Below are 22,178 nucleotides of genomic sequence, written 5' to 3' on the forward strand. Positions count from 1 at the left end.
AAAAAAACGTATTAAAAATTAAAAATTACCTTAAAAATTAAAACACCTCATCGGACAGAAACGCCTTATTTCGACGGAACAGACTAGAGATACCACGCAGATCTGATGGCATCACATCAGACTGTATTACTGGATGTCTGCTTGAGACTTAAACTCTTTAAAATGTTTTTTTTACAGCTGTATTATTTCTGGGGCTGATTACCTTTACCACTGCATAGGTCGTTGAATGTGATTTATATGGTGATATTTAGTGTGATTTCTCCCGACACCAACATAACAGTAAAACACGCGCACTTGTGTTTACTATTCTGTTTAATTCTCAATGTTCAACAGGTCCATACATGACTGTGTTTACATCCATGTTTCAACCTTCACCCAAAACACATTCTCATGCCTTGCCTAATGGCAGGGCAGCAAGGTCGGGGCAGATGCATAACAATGCAAGTCATTGGTTGATATTCATTTATTAAATTAATGCTCTGTATTAAGGCTCACCTCAAATCTGGGTATGGACTGAAGAGGCCTGTCCAACAATTATAAATGAGTCTAATGAAGAATTAAAAATGGTGAATAGCAAGGGAAGACATTCGGGAAATAGCAAAAGCCCATTAGTTCAATTTTCACCAAGTATATTTAATGAATGTGTGACAAGTACATGCAATTATGCAAGCATGCGATGTACCTGTATGCACAAAACTTAAAAAAGGAAAAACTGATGAAATTGACAGGCAGAATAAAAAGAACAGAATTTAGAATGAAACTTGTTCAAACTTAGAACAGCAGACATTAAAACCAGACAGGCGCGCGGAGCTGATTTGATCTTGAATACTCAATTTACATCTCATATTTCAGTGCAATATTTTACTATCTCAGGGAAAGAAAATCAACAGAATGGGAAAATCGTATAGCAAGCGGCCCAAACTTAAATAGTCGCATATAGAGTAGAAAATATTTAAAACTCTTATCCAAGAAAAGCATAGCAAAGAATAGCACCAATAACAGTTTGGCCATTCGGTCTCATGAACCCCAGCCTCCTTAGAGGACAGGAGGGCAAGTGGTCTTCAGAGGACTCAGGAGAGCCTCAAGGGAAGGTAGTTGTATTACAATCAAGCAAAAGGAAAGAAAGCCTTTTTTTGTCAATCTAAGCATGGCCTTACTGTAAACATTGCTGCATGACACCGATCGTAGACACATCGCACCCAGACACAAGTTAAGATATACAATCGCTGCTCCGCAATTCTGAACTCAGGTCTAGTGACTTTAATATTCTGTTTCTGCTAGATTCAGTTGTCCCAACCCCCCAACGAACACACAGACTAAACCCAGTAAAACACCCCCCCCCCCCCCCCCTCCCAGAGCATCCAGAGTATACGATCCTTAGCAGAAGAAGGTCGGGAGTCGGCCCTGGAAGACTGTCTGCCAGTCTCCCAGGGTGACTCTCTGCCCGGGACGTCCCACATGCAGCTCCCCCTACTCTCATGCTTACGCTGTTTTTGCTTTTTAATCCTGAGAAGGTGAACAGTAAATGATCTTCACTAAACAGCAGAGAAATGCCTTCCGTACGAGAAAAAAACACGAATCGGTATTATCTGCACAAAGAAAGACTATCGGCGTTGGAGCTACGAAGGTACAATTCTCAGCTTGCGGTGTACAATCATGTCAAATTGGCAAAATAGTTCTCTATAAATCTTTTTTGTATGCAATGTCTTGTTGATTGGCGGCCAAAACCCAGGAAGCAGTTATCATGCTGACTGTGGCAGAATTCAGGCTAGAAAGAAGAAGAAGAAGAAGGAGACAGTAGTGTGCAATACGAGGGGGAGAGAGGCTTCACTGCTCCCAGGAGGAGACGGAGATACCCCTGGATGCAGGGCTCCTCTCCGGCGTTACCACCTCCGGGTTAAAGAGACGAGGGAGGCGGGGGCGCGCCGAGCGAAAGGGGGGCTGGGGGAGGCGGTCCCGAAGGCGGCGCCTCCTCCTGTTGAACCGGCCTGGAGAACAGGTCATAGTCCTGCGGTAGTCTGTGTGTGGGTGAACTCTTTGGACTGAAGTGCTCCCTCGGAGGCACTGAGGAGGACCAAGGCGGCTGGCTGGGCCCCTCAGGACCTCATGGGGGCCATCTGGTAGTTCTCTCTGGGGGGCCCCGGCTGCCGCTGCTGGTTGGCACGCCTCCTCCGATTTAACGTTCCTAGACGGACAGAAACATCTTTTGTGGATAGTGGCAAGACGCAGGGAACGCAGCACGAAGTGTAAAAGCACGCCTCACACAACAACGACTTCCGTAGCGCTTTGGTCACCGTGGGGTCAATCAAATGACCTCGGGTCAACCATTTTCTTTTTATCAACATGTTGCAGTTTTTCGTGACGCCAGCTAGTGAACAAACTGCACTTGGTAAAACCCAGACGACCCCCACTTTACCACCCAATGATGCGCGTTCCCTCCAGGCACCCCCTGAAGTGTGTACGGTCCGGGCGCGAGTGTTACCTGCACCTGGCAGAGGTTTGGGGGGCGGTAGCTTGGGGTTGCTGCTGGGCGTGTGGACGCTGCAGATCTTGATGAAGCCGGCCATGAGCATAATGAGAGCGATACCCATCAGGAGCACAGCCCACCAGTAGGCCTGTAACACACACACACACACACACACACACACACACACACACACACACACACACACACACACACACACACACACACACACCAGATCACTGCAAATCCTATAGGCCGCTCAAATGGAACAGGCTTCTGTGGATTCACATATTTGACATCCGTGTTTCGCCAGTGACTACATGTCCCATGATGCACCTCAGACGAGCTAGTAGCTGCAGTATGGACAGCCCCAATAGCCTTACACCTCCAACATACTGATTGCGTAGGAGGTTGCCGTGACATATGTTTATTAGCCAACCCAATACTGGTCGGTAGCGCACAGCTCCAGTATTTCGGACCGAGGACATCACGGAGAGGGTCCCAGCCCCAACACTGCACGCGTTAGGATCCCCGGTGACGCCCCGGTCTCCCCTCTGGCTCACCACGATCCACTCGGCGATGTTCTCGTAGAGCTCAGGGTTGAAGATGGCCTTCTTGAGCCGGGCCAGCGGGCCGTCGGCGTCCACCAGGCGGCACTTCATGAACACGTCGCAGTAGCCCCGGAACTCGTTGCAGGGCGAGCCCGGCTGCAGCGTGATCACCGTCTGCTGGAAGAACTGCATCCAGCGCTCAGAGCCCGTGCTGCTGCAGGTGTTCGGTTTACCTGGGAGGGGGAGGTAGAGGGAGAGGGGGAGGGGGAGGTAGAGGGAGAGGTAGAGGGAGAGGTAGAGGTAGAGGTAGAGGGAGAGGGAGAGGGAGAGGGAGAGGGAGAGAGTGAGGGTGAGGCGTCTCGCTCAGGGACACCACGACACTCGGCCAGGAGGAGACGGGGATTGAACTAGCGCCCCCTTCTGGTCACCAGACCACCGGCTCTCTATATTCGCTGGCGACCCTGTGCTGGACAGAGCTGCTCAGACGCGGCGGAGGCCCCTGAGGGCCGCTCACCTTTCTCCATGCAGCAGACGTGGCACATCTCCACGGCCTCGTCCTTGCCCTCCTCGCTGGCGCAGGTGCACACCTCCAGGTGGTGCTTCTGACAGATGGACCCGGAGCAGCCCTGGGGAGGAGGCACGGCCATCAGAGCCAGGGTCGGGTGGAACGTTTGTGTAACGCTTTGACCATTGAAAAGGAAACAGGAACCTGTTTGAGTCACCGCCCAGCATCAATCGCCGGTCGACTCAGACGGACTGTAATGCTTTGCAGGCTTTCACTCTCCTGAACAACCCCCCCCCCCCCTTACCTGAGTTCAACCCATCGAGGACAGCTTCAGTCCGCATTTAGACCGTACCCTACCGTTCTTTGAACCGGGATCAAATCCCACCACCACAATGTGACCCCCTCGTGACTCTCCGTGCGGTGCACTGGCCCCGGCGGGCGTCTCTACGCACCCCGTTGAGGCAGACTTGTGTGTCCGAGTGGCAGGTGGTCAGGTTCTTCTTGGGCTCCGAGGCCGGGCACCGTGGGGACAGGCCGTTGCACTTCCCTTCCTGCGCGCACTCCGACTCCATCCGGCACATCTCGCTGTTGACCTTATAGGTGCACTCGGTTCGGCAGCACGGGCCCTGGCTCGGGCTAGGGGGGGGGGGACACAACCGCTCAGCCGTCAGCTCACCGGGCCGAAACATCACACCTCAGGCATTGGAGTACTATCAGTAGAGTTGTTCCGATACCAGTGTCGGCAATTCCTCCACTACTGCTTAAAATGCAGGAGTCGCGTCTCCCTCACCTGCAGATGCTGCCGGGCTTCAGCTTGCACTTGATGCTGGTGTCCTGGTTGGCGTCGTAGCAGCAGGTGTCGTGGCACTGGTCGCTGTAGCCGCAGTCGCACTGCTCGCCCTCCTCCACGATGCCGTTACCACAGATGGGCTGGCCCGACTCTGCAGCAGAACACAGCCAGTGGGGTGAGCTGGACTGGGGCTACGCAAACATCGCCAGACTCTCACTCTTAGCCAAACGCAACACACATAAATGCACGCAAAAAATAAAAACGCACACGCTCACAAAGACACACACACGCTCATAAAGACACACACACGCTCCTTAAGACATGCAGACGCTTCTTAAGACACATACATGCTCATAAAGACACGCACACGCTCCTAAAAGCCCGCACCAGTCCTAAAAGGCACGCATATGCCTCCAAATGCACACCTACACCCACCCACCCACCCACCCACAGGTACGTACCGACGAAGCAGTCGCCCCTCTTCTTCTCCAGCACCCTGCTGATGTTGCGGATGCTGCAGACGGAGAACTTGTTGTTGTTCCTCTTGTCCCCCGAGGTGGCGCGGGCGTACATGATGTAGTTCCCCTGCTCCTTCTGCGTCTGCACCTTGGACTCCCCCGGGGTGCACTCCGTCCCCGAGTCGTGCTGAGGGGGGGGGGTCAGCGTCAGGAGGTTATGTCTCCGACACCGGGACATCGGAGGGGCCCTGGTGTTTTAGGGGACGCTACGGGCCGTATGCGGGAGGGGGGGCATGAGAGGGGGGGGGGGGGGGGGGGGGGGGGGGGGTCCTGAGGTACTCACCGGAGAGCCGAAGTTGTGGCCGACCTCGTGGGCGAAGGTGATGTGGGAGACTTTGGGCGGCACATGGGAGCCGTAGTTCTGCACCGTGATGATGCCCGTGTTCAGGGACTTCCACTTCCCGTCCGAGTACAGCTTGCTCTTCTCACAGATGCCCCCGGAACTTCCTGGAAGTAGAAGAGAATCCAGAGCTCAAATGATATGCGTTTACATTTGCATTCAGGGTGTTTATCAGAGCGACTTACAACCAGGACATTTGTCAGAAGAAAGAGAAACAACAATACGTCGCTGTCGGTACAGTAAGGATGTTCAAAGAACCAAGTGCCAAGCACTAACAATCACTAGGTTAACCCATACCATGTATACAGCAAAGAAAGCTAGGATAAGAGGCTAGACAATGCTAAGTACTATTTTTAAGTGCAAGGACGTCAATTATATGCGAATACATTGTTCCTTCATGATGTAGATAGATCAATCAATAAAAAGAACTTGCAGATGGTGAAAGCAGAGAGGGCAGGTCCTCCTAAACTGTGCGTGACTATTTTATTACAGAGAAAAGAAACAGATTCCAAGAAAAGAAACAGAAAACAAGACGTCTAAAAGTCCAACGCTGCCCTCCCTCCAGCAGGGGGCGGAAGACATCACTCCTCCGTGAGTCAACAACATCCTCCACAATAACATCCACAACGTACTGATCCCTAGAACTACCCTGATGGTAGCAGGTGTTAAGATGCATCAACTAGGACACTAGTGCTCCTTCTCCACCGACGGTACACGCTCAACTCGCCATGACGTGGCACGACTTGGTTTGGTTCCAGGCACGTCGTGTTTCCATCTAGAAAGTACCTCTTCAACGTGGGCGGGTCATCATAGCACGCATGCACGAGACTGCAGTGACACTATCCACGCGACACAAACAGACAGGGCTACACACAGGAGCGTCTCCACCTCTGTCACGGTCCACGGCGTGTTCTTGCACGCTGATCCTGCGGTGTTGAATAATCAATCACTATTGTTGACTGAACGCTGATGCTAGTATTTAAAGATGCCAGGTGTCAGGTATCAAGCTCGGACGTCGCGCCCATCATTATGTGTCCAGTGGTGTCACTCTGGCCAATCAGTGGCCAGGAGCCTGTTCAGGTCAGATCAGCATCTGTATCAGATCAACTCTCTTGGAACCTGGATGGAGATGAGACTAAAAAGGTATCAGGTACCAGGTACCTCATTTTGGCGATCGAAACGCAACAAAAGGCGGGCCGAGTGGAGGCGAGTTGAGCTGGTACAGTCGGTGGAAAGGGGGCACATGTTGATCTGTTTCTCTCTATAGGCTTGGTGGATCACCATGAGGCACGCTGAAGCAAACAACAGTCTTTGAGGAGCAATTAAGTTTGTGCTTGGTAATATGCAACCTCAATTGAAGAAAAAAATGTTGAGATCAGCTTGCATATTATATGATTATGTTGTATTAAATTCCTTAATTTTTTAATTGCGCGATTAGTTAACCACTTGGCCTGGAACAGGAAGAGGGGAGAAAGGCCTCCGAGACATTACTACGGAACATCGTTCAGTGAGTATTCCTCCATCGGTTTCTGGGAGCTAAAGTAGTGCTTCAGCTCTTTATCGGTCCTCAAGAAATAGCCTAAGTGTGTCTAGGAGAGACGCTAGACGCTAGTCTAGTGATTAAAGGGGGCGGGGCACAAACACAGATAGAGCACTTCACATAATGTGGGACTGCTGGAGCCTCTCACTGTGCATCCTTCCATCTTTCCATCCGTCCAGAGCAACATGACGCCGGTGCTGTTCTGGTGGCTCGACCTCTGCCGGTCGTCCATTACTCTTTCATAACCTTTTGGCAGTAGCTCAACAGAACTCATCCTAATGATTTAGCCTTTCAGGATGTCTCCTGCGTTGACCACTGGATGGCTGTTGCTTCATTGTTGTGCCGCGGTTTTAGACACTGAATTAAAGTGCAAGCTCCACTCACAATAACCCTGGAGGTCTACACCACTTAGTACACCTAGTTTTGGATGCCAGGTGTATGCGTGTGGTTTTGTGGCTGCGGGACCAACCTGACGGAGCCCCCACCCAGGCCAGGCCCAGCACGCCGTCGTCAAAGTCCCGGTCGCTGAAGACGTAGGCAAGGCAGTAGTCGTCGTGCTTCTGCTCCGAGTTCAGCTCCAGGAACTTCTCCACGCCGATGTTGGGGAAGCGGAAGGGGTTGTTCTTATCCTTCTCCTCCGTCGTCCCGTTAATCTAAACAGGAAATAGAGCCGCTCATCAGACAGGAAACAGTGACCAGCGTCATTGAATCAGTTTCACTCTGCGGCCTGGTTATTAAATATCTTATTTATGGTATTATTATTTATGGGTTTATGGTCAAATCTTTCCGTCTTTGTATTAAAACTGGCCTCACAATGCTGTAGTTCAGCGTTGGACTCAATCCTGAGTCACTCTACTGGAAAATATGACTTTTGGAAGGAAAACTATGGTATAAGAAGAAAGGCACACACACACACACACACACACACACACACACACACACACACACACACACACACACACACACACACACACACACACACACACACACACACACACACACACACACACACACACACACACACACCTCACCCTTATTCTTTTGACCATGAAGCTGATGGTTCTGATACCGAGGAAGTCGGTGGCCTGGTAGATGGAGTCGATGGCCTTCACGTGGCTGGAGATCTGAAGAACACAACCAAACTCCTGTTTTAAAGGACGCTGTGGATTCAAACAAGCATCACAACAAATGGGCCGTCGGGCGCGTGTCTGTACCTGGGCGATGACGGCCTCGGTGGAGCCGTAGTACTTCGTGAAGAGGTGGTCGGTCTGGATGAAGAGCTGGCAGGTGTTCTTCTCCACCGCCACCGCCCTCTTCTTCCTCAGGATGACGGGACCAGGAGGAAGGTCCTCCTCATCCAGCACCGAGTGGCCCTGAAGGCCACAGACGGACAGACAGCAAGCGTTGAGTGTGTGTGTGTGTGTGTGTGTGTGTGTGTGTGTGTGTGTGTGTGTGTGTGTGTGTGTGTGTGTGTGTGTGTGTGTGTGTGTGTGTGTGTAGTAGTCGGTCGGTTGAAGTTAAATCTTAACCAGCAACCACTGACCCCAATGGACTCTGGAGGAAACGTTATTGATGTGAAAGATGTGTAAGATAAGGGAGAGATATTTGATCACCTAAAAGGTGATAAAATAAAACCCACTTTATTTATAAAGTGAGTAGGACTTAAGGTCCTACTCACTTTACAAATACAAGACAAACCGTCTATAGTCTGGACCAGAGACCAGGGGGTCTGGACCAGACACCAGGACCAGGGGGTCCGGACCAGAGACCAGGACCAGGGGGTCTGGACCAGAGACCAGGGGGTCTGGACCAGAGACCGGGGGTCTAGACTAGAGACCGGGGGTCTGAGTGTGGTGCAGACTCCCACCTGGACGGGCTGCTCCGTGGCCGACTCCTGGTACCTCCTCATCCTCTCGAACACAGAGTGGTCCGCACAGCCGCCCTCTGAGCCGTACTTATGGGGGTACTCTGAGAGAGGAGAGGAGGAGAGGAGGAGAAGGGGAGAGCGGGAGAGGAGGGGAGAAGAGAAGAGGAGAGGAGAGGAGATGAATAAACAATGAATAAAGTATTTAACGATTCTTCATGATAAAGTAAGAATAGTCCAAGCCTCTATCCATCTTTAAATGTTGACATAATAGGCATCATGAGTTACTGCTCATGTTAAATTTGTTTTGCCATGCTCTTACGTTTCATTTCTTCCATCTGTTCTATTATTTAGTGTAATTGGAATCAGGGCTATGCACAATACATGGACATTCTCTGTTGCAAGTGACCACAAGTATTTTTATAAAAAAATACTAATTTCTATGTATACATTATATATATAGAAATGAAAGCATGATGAAATGAAACTATGAACATTGCTCAACATAAATAGTTGTAATAGTAAGCAATTGTCCCATTCAGTATTCATTCTGTTTAAAAGGGATTTCCTACCTAAGTCAAAGCAATGAAAGTAAAGGGCCACTCCAACCCAATCAGCTGCCAACTCCAGAGCCTTTCTAACCACAATTCTTATGACGCTTCATGAGAAGATACTTATTAATAATATTCAAGAGACTCTGGACCAGAGCAGCATAAATTATGTCACTACTTCTCCCCAGCAAGCCTCGTGTTTGTCACCAGACCACACACACACACACACACACACACACACACACACACACACACACACACACACACACACACACACACACACACACACACACACACACACACACACACACACACACACACACACACACACACACACAGGGGGGGAACAATGCATTTCCCTCCTGACTACCTCCTGTGTTTTCAATGTCGACGGTTAAAGCACTCTTTGTCCGAGAGAGTAACTGCCCCCTGATTCATATGCAAATCACCGGGCCTTCACCAAACCGGACCGGGATAAAGGTGTTTAGAAACAAGCGTTTCTTAAATATATCCTCAATCGGTTCTCTTCCACTAACATCCATCAAAAGCCAGTGGAATACGATATGAACACAGTAGAAAGTTCCCCCTTCTGTCTCTGTATGCTTTGGTTTCTGTGGCCCGACGGAGGAGATCACACACAGAGCACAAGTTGTGGCTGGTGCCAGTCTCTGTTGAGTGAACTCGCTCAGCTAGTTGGGGCGATAGGACCAGCAGGCAACACATTCAGAGATTCTTCTCAGCATGTGGTCAAACTTCTGATGATCCAAGAGGAGTAGAGGGGATTAAAAGTTATGTTTCTTTGAGTCTAGTGTTTGATGCACCGTACAGATCATCTGCATCCCCCATCATCGACGGTCATACCTCCAAACCAGGTCCAGTCTTAGGCAAAGCAGTTATTTGTTGTTTGTACAGTAACATCTGTTAGACTGTTCAAAGCGTTCCATGATGCCCGTAGCACAAGTGCATCATGAATTTGTTAGTTAGCCGTCATCTGCTGTTATTTAGTTTTATTAATCATTCTAAATCTAAATGTAGTTATTTAGATTTTATTTATGATCACATGGATGTGCTCATGAATAATAAATAAATCCATTGTGTTGTTTATTTCTGTATTTTATAATCTTCCCTCATCCTTGTGTCCATCCACTCCTCAACTTTAATTTCTCCTCGTTTCCCCCGTGCTGTAAGCGTGTCTCCTCCTTCCTTCAGCTCTCCTCTCCATCCGGTACTGTTCTGTTCTCCAGCGTCCTGTCCGAGGAGCCCATCATACGAGGGGCTCCCCCCCCCCCCCCCCTCAGACCACATTACATGAATCCAATCCCGAGCCTCAGCCCCCGTTTCGCTGACCACAGCCGTTCCCCCGCTCCGTGCAGAGGGCTGCCCAGGCCGCCTTGTAGCAAGCAATTAAAAACAATGATCGAGGCATCTCTACCCTGGCTTCCCGTCTGCGTGAGGGTCCTGAATCACTTGAGTCAAGCTAGGCATGTGCAAGCTCCCTCGACGTCTCTAAACCAACCCTCCATCCCCTCCCAGATCCACCATCCCCTCACCCTCCTCGTCCCAGAGTCCCAGAGCTAAGGAGACCGGGCGTCCTCTGTAGGGCGCTGCCAGAGGAGAGTGGGGCACCCCAGTCCGACGCCACTCTACTGGATCACTGTCATAAAACAGCTTTCACTGAGGTGCTTTATACTGCTGCCTCCATCCTCCCCTGGTTTAGCAGTCAGCATACTTTTGGTTTATTCTAGTCCGTCTTCTCAATGTTATCTTGTAAAGAACATTTTAAATCTGCTTTTAAAAGCTAAATGTATACGTCGCGACAAGAATGGTCAAGTACGCTGAGAATGACGCTCGGCTTCAACCCTTTAAATAAATGAACACAGACACAACTGCATGGAAGTATTCTTGGCAAGCAGTTTAGACCCAGATACATAATCTATGAACAAAGATATTAGGGGAAATGTTATATTTTGCAGGTTCCTTTAAAGTCAATAGCTTTCCCATAGAGTATAATGTAGACGTTGCTGTGAGGCAGACTCACGGATATCGTCTTCATGGTAGATGACGGAGTGGAAGGCTGCGTCCTGGCGTTTGAGGTAGCGTTCCGTGGGCTCCACGTAGAACACGCCCTGCTGGGTCTTGATGAAGCCCTCGAAGCGACCGTTGACCACCGACCCGTGGGTCAGTGTCCCCTTCTCCCCTGAACACAGCGGAGGGGAATGTGAGACGAGGGAGGGAAGAGGATCCCACGTTTTGGGTTTTAAAGGTGCACTTCCACACTCCGAACAAATAGGGGGCAGCATACTACAAGAAAGTTGTGGTGTTCAACCCTTTTGTGTTCCCACTACTTTGAACCGGATATCAACAAATGGCTAACTTAGACCTTAACAGACCTTAGACCTTAACTGTATTGGGTAGGAAAGCTGCAGCCGTTATTCGCAAGTTTCCCTTTAGGTAAACTCACTGCAACATGACACATCATACATGATACGTACACAATACATAAAACGTTTTTTTTTTTATCTCAAAACTTTTATTTCCTTACAAACTGTTGATAATTGTAGTTCATTTTTGAATGTCTTAAACTCATATCTTACACGTTGCTCCTTGAAATCATGGGTTATACTTAAAAAAGTTACCAAAATGAGGACTCCACTCCACATATGAGGTTTCATTGGAATTTCCATCGACATTTACTTTACTAACCCAAGAATGTTCTAGAGGGATTTGCTGGTCTTACCAAATATTTCTCCGGTGTAAATGTGAGACGTATCCACTGGCTCCTCCACCCCGGAAACTTCTATGACGACGTCTGGAGAAAATAACTTTGTGTCCCGTTTCATCCGTAGGTTGAAATACCTGGAGTGGAAAAACAGAGAGAAAACCATGACTGAACACATTCTTTACGCCTTTCTGGACTTTGGATAGGGAAACTATGATCACACTTACAGAAAAACGTAACTATGCCAATCTGTAATTTTAAAGAAAGTATTTACTAGCTTTTAATATGTTCTGTTGCAGGAGCTGCTGCATATTTCAGGTCTTTCCTCATTTCCAACAATGAGGAAGGATGTTATTATACTATGAATTAGTATGAATAGAAGGGTGTGTTGATAACTCAGCTGTTCTTCTCTCTGAACATCCCTTTGTTCAGATTTAAAGTACACTTTGTAAGGCTCATTATTTGAGAAGGCAAAAAAAAGGTGGTGTAGAAGTAGAGAGTGGAAACTTACAAACACAAAATTAAATAATTTGGTTTTGTGCTCAAACAAAGCAAATGTTAAGAAACTATGAAGGAATTAAATCCCAGAAAAAGTTTGTTGTGGTCCTTCAGGTTCTATGGGTCTGAAGGTCGACTTCGTAATGTCAGTCTACCCTGCAGGCCTGTTTTAGGAATCGAGTGAGTGACTGGTTGAGGTTATATCTGTTGGTTGATATAACCTCAACCAACAGACACGTTCGGCCTTGTAACAAACGCGGCAGCCTAATCCCTCGAAACAGAAGGACCACATGGAAGAGGCCCGATGTGTTTTCTGTGTTCATTTAGACAGGAATGTTGGCCCAGCATCAGACTCAAAAGGTTCTAGCGTCAAGCCCGGCAGGACATCATTTAGGTCAGCTCCGCAATGAAGCCTAAAAATCGGTAAATAACCAGGCCTTTGGCAGAAAGACGGTGAAACCACATGTCTGGTCTGTACACGCTCAGCCAATGGGCTTCTGTGGCAAATGGTTTCTAAAAAGACCCCCAAACAACTTAACTCTGTAGTAAATCAAGGGGCTTAAATGACACTCCACAACACCATAATGTGCTAACATTTAACACGATAATGAATAAAATCAAGAGAAGAAACACATCAGGACTACAGTCACACAAGTCGGGGCTTTGAGGCGTATCTCGTGAGGAGGAGCCTGGAGCCTGAGGAGAACGCGTGAGCGGGCCCCAATCTGTACTTGTGCTAATCCTTTTGTTACCTCGTGTGTGTTGAATGGTAAAGGCAGGTCCCATGAGATGCACATGACCTGTGCTTCAGAGGCTGAGGGAGACGTGGAGAGCCCTCCCCTCCCCACAGGGACAGGGGGGATCTATATCACAGGCATCAGCATGGTACCCTACTGGATGGAGGGAGCAATCCTAGGGCTGGGTATTGCCAGGTACCTCGCAATTCAATTCAATTCTTTAGGTCTTGATTCGATTCAATATCGATGCGATATCGATCCAATTGCTTCGATATCGATTCAATAATACGTGCCGATGACAAAAAAAAAACAATGACAAAAATACCTAAATATTATTTTGAATGAACCATTTCAAAATTAATCAACCATTTCATAATGAATTAACCATTTCATTGTGCTCTAACTGCTGAATCAATATTTGTACCCAGCCCTAGTAAATCCTTTACAGTATCAGGACACTTGGTTTACAGAACATGGGGTAGAGAGGAAATCAAAGCTACAATATCAAACATGAAATGATCAAGGTATCAATGTCAATGTTTACGATGCAACAGCCAATCACGTTGGCTCGTTTGCTGTCCCCCCCAGCCTGCTCTGCTCTGAATGTAGAACAGCAGCCTGGCTGCAGTATCGGGATGGAGCTCTGGGATCTGGTGCTCTTCAAAGACTCGGGCTGTTTTCGTTGTTCCCTCATTCCCTACGTAGACATCCCTCTGTAGTACACTAGAGTTTAGAGGGACATTTCAGGTACACAGAGATCCCCTCTGTGTGACGGGTACACAACAAAGGTCTTGAAGATTAAGTTAGTGAAGATAGTGGGACGAGTAGTACGAATAGTAGTGACAGTTGTAGTTATTTAGTAGTAGTAGTAGTAGTAGTAGTAGTAGTAGTAGTAGTAGTAGTAGTAGTGACGGTAGTAGAAGTAGAATAGTATTAGTAGCAGCAGCTATTAAATGTGCATGTAGGTGTGCTCCTTGAGTATCTTGGTTGAGCTTTTAAATCTTGTCCCCACGACAGATGCACGACACGTGGAGCAGGAGCTGTAAAACAGCGTCTGGAGTTTATTGGCTCTCAAGTTGATTACGAGCGGTAATTCAGCCAAAGCTTGAGGATCCCACTGGCCCTGTAACCCGCTCACCACCAGAGACTCACGGCCCTCTCGTGAGCCACCAAGACCAGTGTGTATCGGTCTGTCTGTCTGTCTGTGTCCAATCAGTGGTCCGCCCTGGTACTGACACAAAACGTGTGCATTTAGCTCCATCCAGAAAGGTCTCCATCACTGGGGAGGCTCAGAGTCACCACATGAAACCATTAGATCCCAGCCCATTACCCGGACTGGGGAACCATGATAAAGGAAGGCTGTAGATGTGGTCGTCTTCATGATTAATCGTGTTGCAGGTCAAAATGTGAATCCAATAAAGAGCCAACAGTTACAGTGTGTTAATAAAACACACTTTGGCTCAACATTGAGGAGCGCTGGTCACACTGCGCCAGTGCCTCACTCCGCGGGCCAGGTTGTGTGGCTGTTTGAGTGTTGCCATTTTGCCGCTCTGGTCGGACGTGATGTAACCCCCAGCAAGCCTCCAGCCGCAGCCCCGCGCAGGATTAAGTTAATCCTGATTGGGGCTGGATGAGCAGGACAATTACCACAACACCCTCCCCACTCGCTCCCAGAGAGAGGAACATGCGTAATTCACGCTGGGGACCAGAGGCTGATGATGACACTGAGAACGGACGCCGGATTCCTGCTTCCAGGGGGTCAAGTTCACCTCCCTACACTTCTCTCCGACTCCTTCCTGCTGCACTCCTGCAGAGTGCAGCACAATGCCCACTCTACAACATTTAAAGCCACGTGTTTTAATCAGCATTAGAGTCTTTGATTAATTTAGAGACAAAATAATTAGATAGAGATGCATTGATGGTATGGTGAGAGCGAAGAGCAAAGACCCATTGACTGGAGCCTTGGACTCTCACACGTCACGTATTGACAACCCCCCCTCTCTTTCCGAGCACCGATCACTGAATCAGGGACTGGACAGCATGCGTGGGTCAATCCCCAGACATGTACCCGCTCTCCCTGACCTCGCCCTCCCTCGCAGGGGAAATCCCTTCACCGCTGTGGATGAACAGCTGGGAGGGATGGAACGAGGCAGTGTGCAGCAGTATCAGGTTCGGACGCACAGAGCCCAACAAGAGGTTGAGCTCCTAACCCTAACCCATATCTTAATGAAAGCACACAGCAGAAACCTGAACAATAGAAGCAAGTTTGCTGCAATATCGACAAATGAAATAAATAAGCAGCAAGCCAAGTATATCCAGATGGATAACTTTGCCTTAAGCACACCAGTAGGGGGGTGTTGGTACCATATTCAACAGCACCTGCTTCTTAGGAAGCAAAGGCAGGTGTCATTGTTCAAATCAACACAACAAAAACCTTTATATCCTTACAAAGTGCCCCAGACAAATCTAAAACAAAAGACCTGAAAGTCCTTAATTTCTGATGATTTCGCAGCTCTCCCACGACCCTGTTTGCTTCCGTTTGTATCCTACTGTCTGAATCCATACTTTATCACTGGCCAATACCTGAAATTACACCTAGGTAGATGCCACATCTCAGTCGTCACTTACCTCTCCCATCGCGGCACCTTGCACTCATCGGAAATCAAATCTAATCATCCTGCAGCTGCTTTCCCCTGTTCCCCGCGGAAATAACAGGACACGCCTCATAATTCAACTGCTTATCAACACAGCTGACTTTCTGAAAACAGGAAGCACACCGGGGGACCATCGGGGCCCAGAAAGGAGGTGCTCTGCTTCGACTGCTCAGTGACTTCAGCTTAAAGGTTGCATCAGTGAATGATGTTGGGCCATAACATAAATGATGACATTCATCTGATCCTTCCTCACGATCCGCTAGCTGCCCGCCCCATAAGCAGGCCGTCCAAAACACGTCTCTGTAGGCAGCCTGTGCTCCGAGATCGCACACAAAAACAAACGGTACTAGCAACCACTCAAAACCAAGATAAATAGTATTCCATCCAATCACCGACAAGGGGTGGGTGTTGTGGGGGTTTTTGCGCAGCGTTTATGATAGTTTTTACTGGATGTACGAAACGCGGAAGAGAGGGGCGAGCGGGCTCTGTTTGTTTGTGATCTTGCTTCAGATACCGACAGAAGTGAGGTCACCCAACATCGCTGATAGAACCTTTAAACAACGAGAGCTCTGCGCCAATAGGAGCACTGAGCCGGAGGACTGAGCAGACAACGTTCCAAACAGCCCTGATGAACGGGTATTAGAACGATGGTGTTAGTCTGCCTGAGGCCTAGGGCCATATGGACAAGATCAAATAGCACATACCAAAGCCATACCACTGGATAAAACGCTCGATATCGAGATAATATTGTTAGGATGGCTCAAATATTAACATAGTGACACAGAAAGATATCTGGTCTCATGTCATGATATGCATAAAATCCATACACTGACCCGCCACCCACTGTGGGCTAAAATCTATTATTTTTGTGTTTCTTACACATCACAGGTTGGATCAATGACGGCACGAACAGTGGACCTTCGAGTCCCTCTATTGGAGCTAATCGTGTTTTTAAACTCCTGAGTAGTGTGTGCGTGTGTGTAGCATGGAGAGGTGTGAGCGATGTGATGCGTGACTCACCTTCCATGGGAGTGGAAGTCCAGCTGTAGCGTCTTGTCTCGGTGGGAGATGGCCCTCTTGGCCCGCTGGTGGCTGCTGTGAAGAGCCTCAGTGTCGTAGGACAGCCCCTCATAGTGACGGATGTACTGGTTCAGAGACTTCGCAAACTGCCCTGGGAACCATACCGAGAGGAGGGTCACAAAGGGAGGTCGTTGACCAGTTACAACACCCCCGGATGTACGGACATGCACGGCATCAGGGTACAGAGATGATGCCGATGTATGAATGAAATACATAACAAAGGCAAGGGAAAAGATGAAGATTAAGGAAAGGTCAGCATGTGGTAGTCTGTTCATGACGACAACAATACTGTGGTCTATAATCTTGTCCCGGGAAAAGAGATGCTGCCACTTCAAGTCTCCTTCCTACAGCCGGCAGAGTTTTGTTTCATGCCGTTACTTGATTTAAAGAGTCAGAGAAAACAACAGACAACGTTTGATACCCAAAACAGAAGGCAGAAGCACTTAGACGATTGGATTATCCAGGGAATAAGGTCTACCTTCTGCCCCTCTGAGGCAGAAGGTCGTCACCGTAGGTTAATGGAGATAATACAAGACAAACTGGTTATTTTCTGCTGCTGTCATTTTGTTTATGCATACCGAAAAACAGTCAGTTGCGTCAGTGAAACAGCTCTTGGTGAGTCTACCTTGACTTCCTGTTTGTACACAGCCCATGTGGAAATACAGGAATGAAGAGTACATTGTAAACATCAACCAGATATAATGCCAGAGTGACAGTATTGGAGCAGTGAGGGGAGGGAAAGGGATTTGTAGATTCTTCTAGGACATTACACACAGTATATCAGTGGCACTCCTAAGAGTGGTAACTTCTGTACTCGCTTAGAAAACATGTGTGTAATGTGCATCGCAAGCAGGTCTGTTCCAACCAATCAGCAATGGCATAGCAAAGTGCGTGCCACTCTATCACTAGACAGTCTGCAGGGCACACTGTGAGAGGAGAGACTTCCCTCTCAAACATTGGCTGAAGCACCTTGCCACATTTGGCAAAATATGATTATTGGCATCTCTCACATGAGCTATTTGCATCAAAGGGTGTACAAACCAAATCAGACCTGACAATATTGATGTCCGACAGGCAAGATAACAAATTGTACATCAATAGGCGATCTACAAACACTTGTCTCTAATGGGCAAAATACATTTTAATAAGCTGTATGAACAGCATGGAAATATCTAGAAAAAGCATAATCCATGTATTTATTTATCGCTGACATAAATTGTGTTTTTAGCAACTTCACTTCAACTACTTAGTAAGGTTTGGTTTAGTGTGTCAGTCTCTTCTTCCACATCACTGCTCTAACGCTCAATAAAATATGCACTCATAAAAGTGGATTAAGCTGTAAATAAGATTATGCTGCTATAATATGCTACCAAATGCTGTCAAAAAGAACTTAACAACCATTAATTAATAAGTACAATTTGAAAATAAATGTGAAGTATGTCACATACCAAACCATTGTTAGGTTTTCTCTAAATGAAGTACAGTGTCCTGTAGAAACAAAGCACGATAAAAAATATATTATCCTTGCACAGAGAATAAGGTCTCCACTCCCCGGCATTTAAACTGTTACGACTCTTAGCCTTTCCATAGCATTCCTGCTCTGACAGCTTTTGATGTATAACTGAACCGTAGGTATTTGGCACAGAGGAATCAGCAGAAAGGGGCTTTCACAATGCTCACTACTTAGCCCCAGGCTAGCCCATAGCTTACTTGACCCAGTTTCACACCTTTCTGTTGGTCAAGAGGTCACAGATATTGTCCTCTACATTGGGATTGGCTAGTGGGAGATCAGGCCTCTCTATTTAGGCACTGTGTTTGAAGCAAATAGTGGAATGAGCCCCCTTGGCCAACAATGTGACTAAGAGTCCCTTATGTGCAAGCTCTAGTTAGTAACAGGAACTGATTCATGTGGACACTCCCAAATGCATCGCAAACTGAAAGGACCAAAGGTTCACTGCTGGAGGCCTGTCCAGGCAAGAGATAACATGTCGCGGAATGACTCAGGGGGAAAACCTTCCAACAATAAGCCCCGTTTGAGTGCGAGAAAAAAAAAGGGAAGTATCCGTGATAGTAAACAGCACAGAGATCGCCCTGAGGTAGACGCGTGATCTCTGTCCACGTCAGACAAGCTGGTGGTGGTTACCCTGCATGGCTGACGACACCATCTGTATGTCACCGCCCTAGTCCCTGGAACAAAGTAGCACGGTGAGGGGCTGCAGGCCCCAAACCCCAGCCCTCTGCGTGGCTCTCCTAGCGCTGCACAGTAGCTGTCGGAGGAGTGATCCCAAACAACCGACAGGCTGTGTTTTGGCCAATAGAGTCACCAACTAGAGTCATGGCGGAACACAGGAACCATCAAAGAGTTGTAGGGTTGCACTGATATAACGGGCAGAGTGAGACTACAACAAGAAAACGTATAAAAAAGATAATACTGTAGAATCATAGTTATGTACTTTAAAATATTTCCCGGGAAATCTACCAATGATGTGACAATTTAAAGCCAATAATTCTTGGAACGATGCAAAGGAAAAAGGCAATCCCAATTACCAGAGTCTACATGTGAATGATTGGTCACTTCTATTAAGGCCTTCCAACCGATCAATAACACATGTTAAGGTTTTTAAAAAGGTCCATCAGCATAATTGAGAAGTGACTGATTCTAGTTGTGTGCCATGTTGGCCATCAACATGAGTCTCAACCTGCTCTCTAGTGAACGCTCAATATCTGATTCATCTCCCACTCAACATAATAAGCACATAGGCTCCATATCGGAAATCCTGCGGGCCGATACATCTTTTGGGAGAAGGCAGTGTTTTTTAGGATCAATTGGGCCCTTTGTGCGATCATAAGCCTGTATTTGTTCAACAGGGGCATTAAATAATAGGCACGCTCATATTAGCATGCATGATGACTATTATTCATATGACCAGCAGGTGTAAACCTTGACCTGTTTGACCTTAAGCTCCTTTAGTATCAACCAAAACAATCTTATAGCATGCATGCTAGCCAACTGCCAACATCGGCATCTGTCATAAACCATCAATTGGTTTCCAAAATGTCTCACAGCATTCTGATGCTAGGAAGAAAAGCTCATTGAAGGGGCCCCAATATACCAATCCACCTGCCGCTTCTCTTGAGATAAAACTGAAAAGATAAACCATAATGATTCATCTAGGTTCAAGGAGATAAGATAAGGAGACAGGAGAAAAGGAGATCAATGTATTGACGGGTTTTATCTTCCCATGGTGATTCATTCCCTGGATGTGTTGTAGACTACAGATTTTGCAGCATAGCACTTTGACATGGTTGACAGTACCAATTGCTATGTTGCTGATATCCGCCATTGACTAGCTACAACTGTGTTGAAAAAGGTTTTTAATATGGGGGAGAACAGAATGTGTGGTGCATTTTACCCAAATCACTGTCTTGAATACTGAGGGAAATTGTGATACTTGAAAACTGCTGCACAGATTTCCAGAGCTGTTCATGACGCGTGAACCCTCAACACAGCTGGGAATAAGATCTCACATCCCATCTGTACCAAGTAAAGACAGAACCGGTGTGTTGCTGCTGTCCAATAACTTGGGTCTGCAGCCACCGATGCAGAGCGTGAATTACCTCAATCAGGCTAGAAAAAAGACGGTAACAACAGTCATAGCTCATATCGGACATAGTGAAAGGACACAGGTCTATGATTGACGTTAGGAGGGAGACCGACGGTAGTTTATGGGCTGCTGAACAACGCCCACATAGGAGGGGGAAGCACTGCGGTGGGACAGAAGAGGTTTGGTGGTCTTACTGATGATTAATGAATACTAGCGAATACTAATAAACAAATGTATGCAATAAAAAAAACGACCGCTGCAGAAGCACACACCGTGTTGGTGTTCTAGCACTGGTTCATATCTAACACCGGATGTTTAGCATGCAAATAAAGGAGCGGGTTCCAGATATTCACTTGAACGACGAGAAACAAACGAACGCTTCTTTAGCCCACTTCTTGGAGAAGTTGGTTTTGTCTGAAGGCACATTAGTACTGATCTGCTCATAGGGAATACTTCAGAGTTCACGACCTGATCCTGGTGTCGAGGTAACTTCTAGACCGCCTGGTAAATCTGTAGTCCTACCTACGTCTGTAACACTGTGTGCCCCCCCCCCGAAGGACCACACGTTAACCTGTATTCCCATGCCTCAAGCATTTACATGTTAACATGTAGTCCCATGTCTCCAACATGAACATGTTAACCTGTAGTCCCATGTCTCGACTATGTTAACCACCCGGTAGCTCCTGTGATAATGTAGTAATGTTCTGAAGACAAGAGCTGCAGAAGTTTCCCAGCCCCGCCTGACATGTTGTCTAGATCCGATTACCCTGAACACTTCCTGGTCCTTTCCTACTAACTATCCATGCTACCTATCTCCTCACTCACTGGTTTAGATATCAGTCTAACTCACCTCCCACGGTCCCCAGCAAGCAGCAGACCAGCAGAACCTCCCGGAGGTTCATGTCTCAGGTTATAAAGTGGATCCAAACTGACTCGGTACCGTAAACCGACTCAGTAAACCGACTCCGTAAAGCGCCTCGGTCCACTGGCAGACTGAGCCGCACGGTTCACTTAAAATGAGCAGCTTCCTGTAGCACCACAACAAAGGTTGTGCGTGTGCGCGTGCGCGCGTGTGTGCGTGCGCGCGTGTGCGTGTGTTTCCTCACAACGCTGTGTGTGTGTGTGTGTGTGTGTGTGTTTATGTGTGTGTGTCTCACAACACGGTATCTGTCCTCCCCAGCCGGCTGACGCCAGGCTGCTGGTTCCTCCCTTCCGGGGGCGGTGAGCCGGGCTTCGAGGAACCCCTCAAAACAAACTAAAGTTCTGGAAAATTATTCTTGAAACTATGAATAATCCGAATATTTGTTCAAAGTAATTGTGTATCAAATCTGCTAATATATATTTTTTATTGATGGGATGAAAGCAGAAAACAAACAAATCCCTTCTAATTGTATCTTCAACCAGGAAAAGGGACATATCAAAAATAACGGTTATTATTGGCCCAGCATAATACTTGAATAAATAAACAATTTATATTGATTGTTTAAAGTGAAAGAAAAAGAACCCACACCATTACACCATTCTGTTTAATAATGAGGGGCCGTCAGGAAGGTTTGTCTGTTTGTTCAATGCTGCCCTCAAGTGGCCAACAACGATAGTCCCTTAAATCTCCTTAATGATAAAAAGTCACGTCTGGTAGTTAATAAAGGCCAACAGAAACGAACAGGTTTTTGTCCATTTGGATTCATATAGTTGTGGCTGTACCATGTGACTGAACCATAGCATAGTTCCAACACCATGGTGATGGTGTGGATCTCCATGG

The 22,178-nt window shown here is 47.5% G+C and overlaps 1 protein-coding gene across 2 annotated transcripts; it reads right to left on the minus strand.

The window, feature by feature from the left end:
* Positions 1-294: 294 nt before the first annotated feature.
* Positions 295-21,557, minus strand: adam10a (ADAM metallopeptidase domain 10a). Of its 2 annotated transcripts, XM_030377716.1 has the most exons (16): positions 21,267-21,557; positions 16,752-16,902; positions 11,861-11,979; positions 11,162-11,320; positions 8,576-8,676; positions 7,923-8,081; positions 7,740-7,832; positions 7,178-7,361; positions 5,112-5,275; positions 4,772-4,955; positions 4,311-4,461; positions 3,973-4,156; positions 3,530-3,641; positions 3,028-3,248; positions 2,483-2,615; positions 295-2,185 (listed from the first exon to the last, which is right to left on the minus strand). In XM_030377716.1, the coding sequence occupies exons 1-16, from the start codon at positions 21,316-21,318 to the stop codon at positions 2,097-2,099; spliced, it is 2,256 nt and encodes a 751-aa protein (XP_030233576.1). In that variant the 5' UTR covers positions 21,319-21,557; the 3' UTR covers positions 295-2,096. The 2 variants fall into 2 exon arrangements, with proteins under 2 accessions (XP_030233576.1, XP_030233577.1); XM_030377717.1 differs by lacking the exons at positions 16,752-16,902; positions 21,267-21,557 and adding an exon at positions 15,706-15,725 and having other exon boundaries at positions 1,717-2,185.
* Positions 21,558-22,178: the final 621 nt, after the last annotated feature.

The sequence above is a fragment of the Gadus morhua genome, chromosome 14 (assembly GCF_902167405.1).
Source record: "Gadus morhua chromosome 14, gadMor3.0, whole genome shotgun sequence".
Taxonomy (NCBI): Eukaryota; Metazoa; Chordata; class Actinopteri; order Gadiformes; family Gadidae; genus Gadus; species Gadus morhua.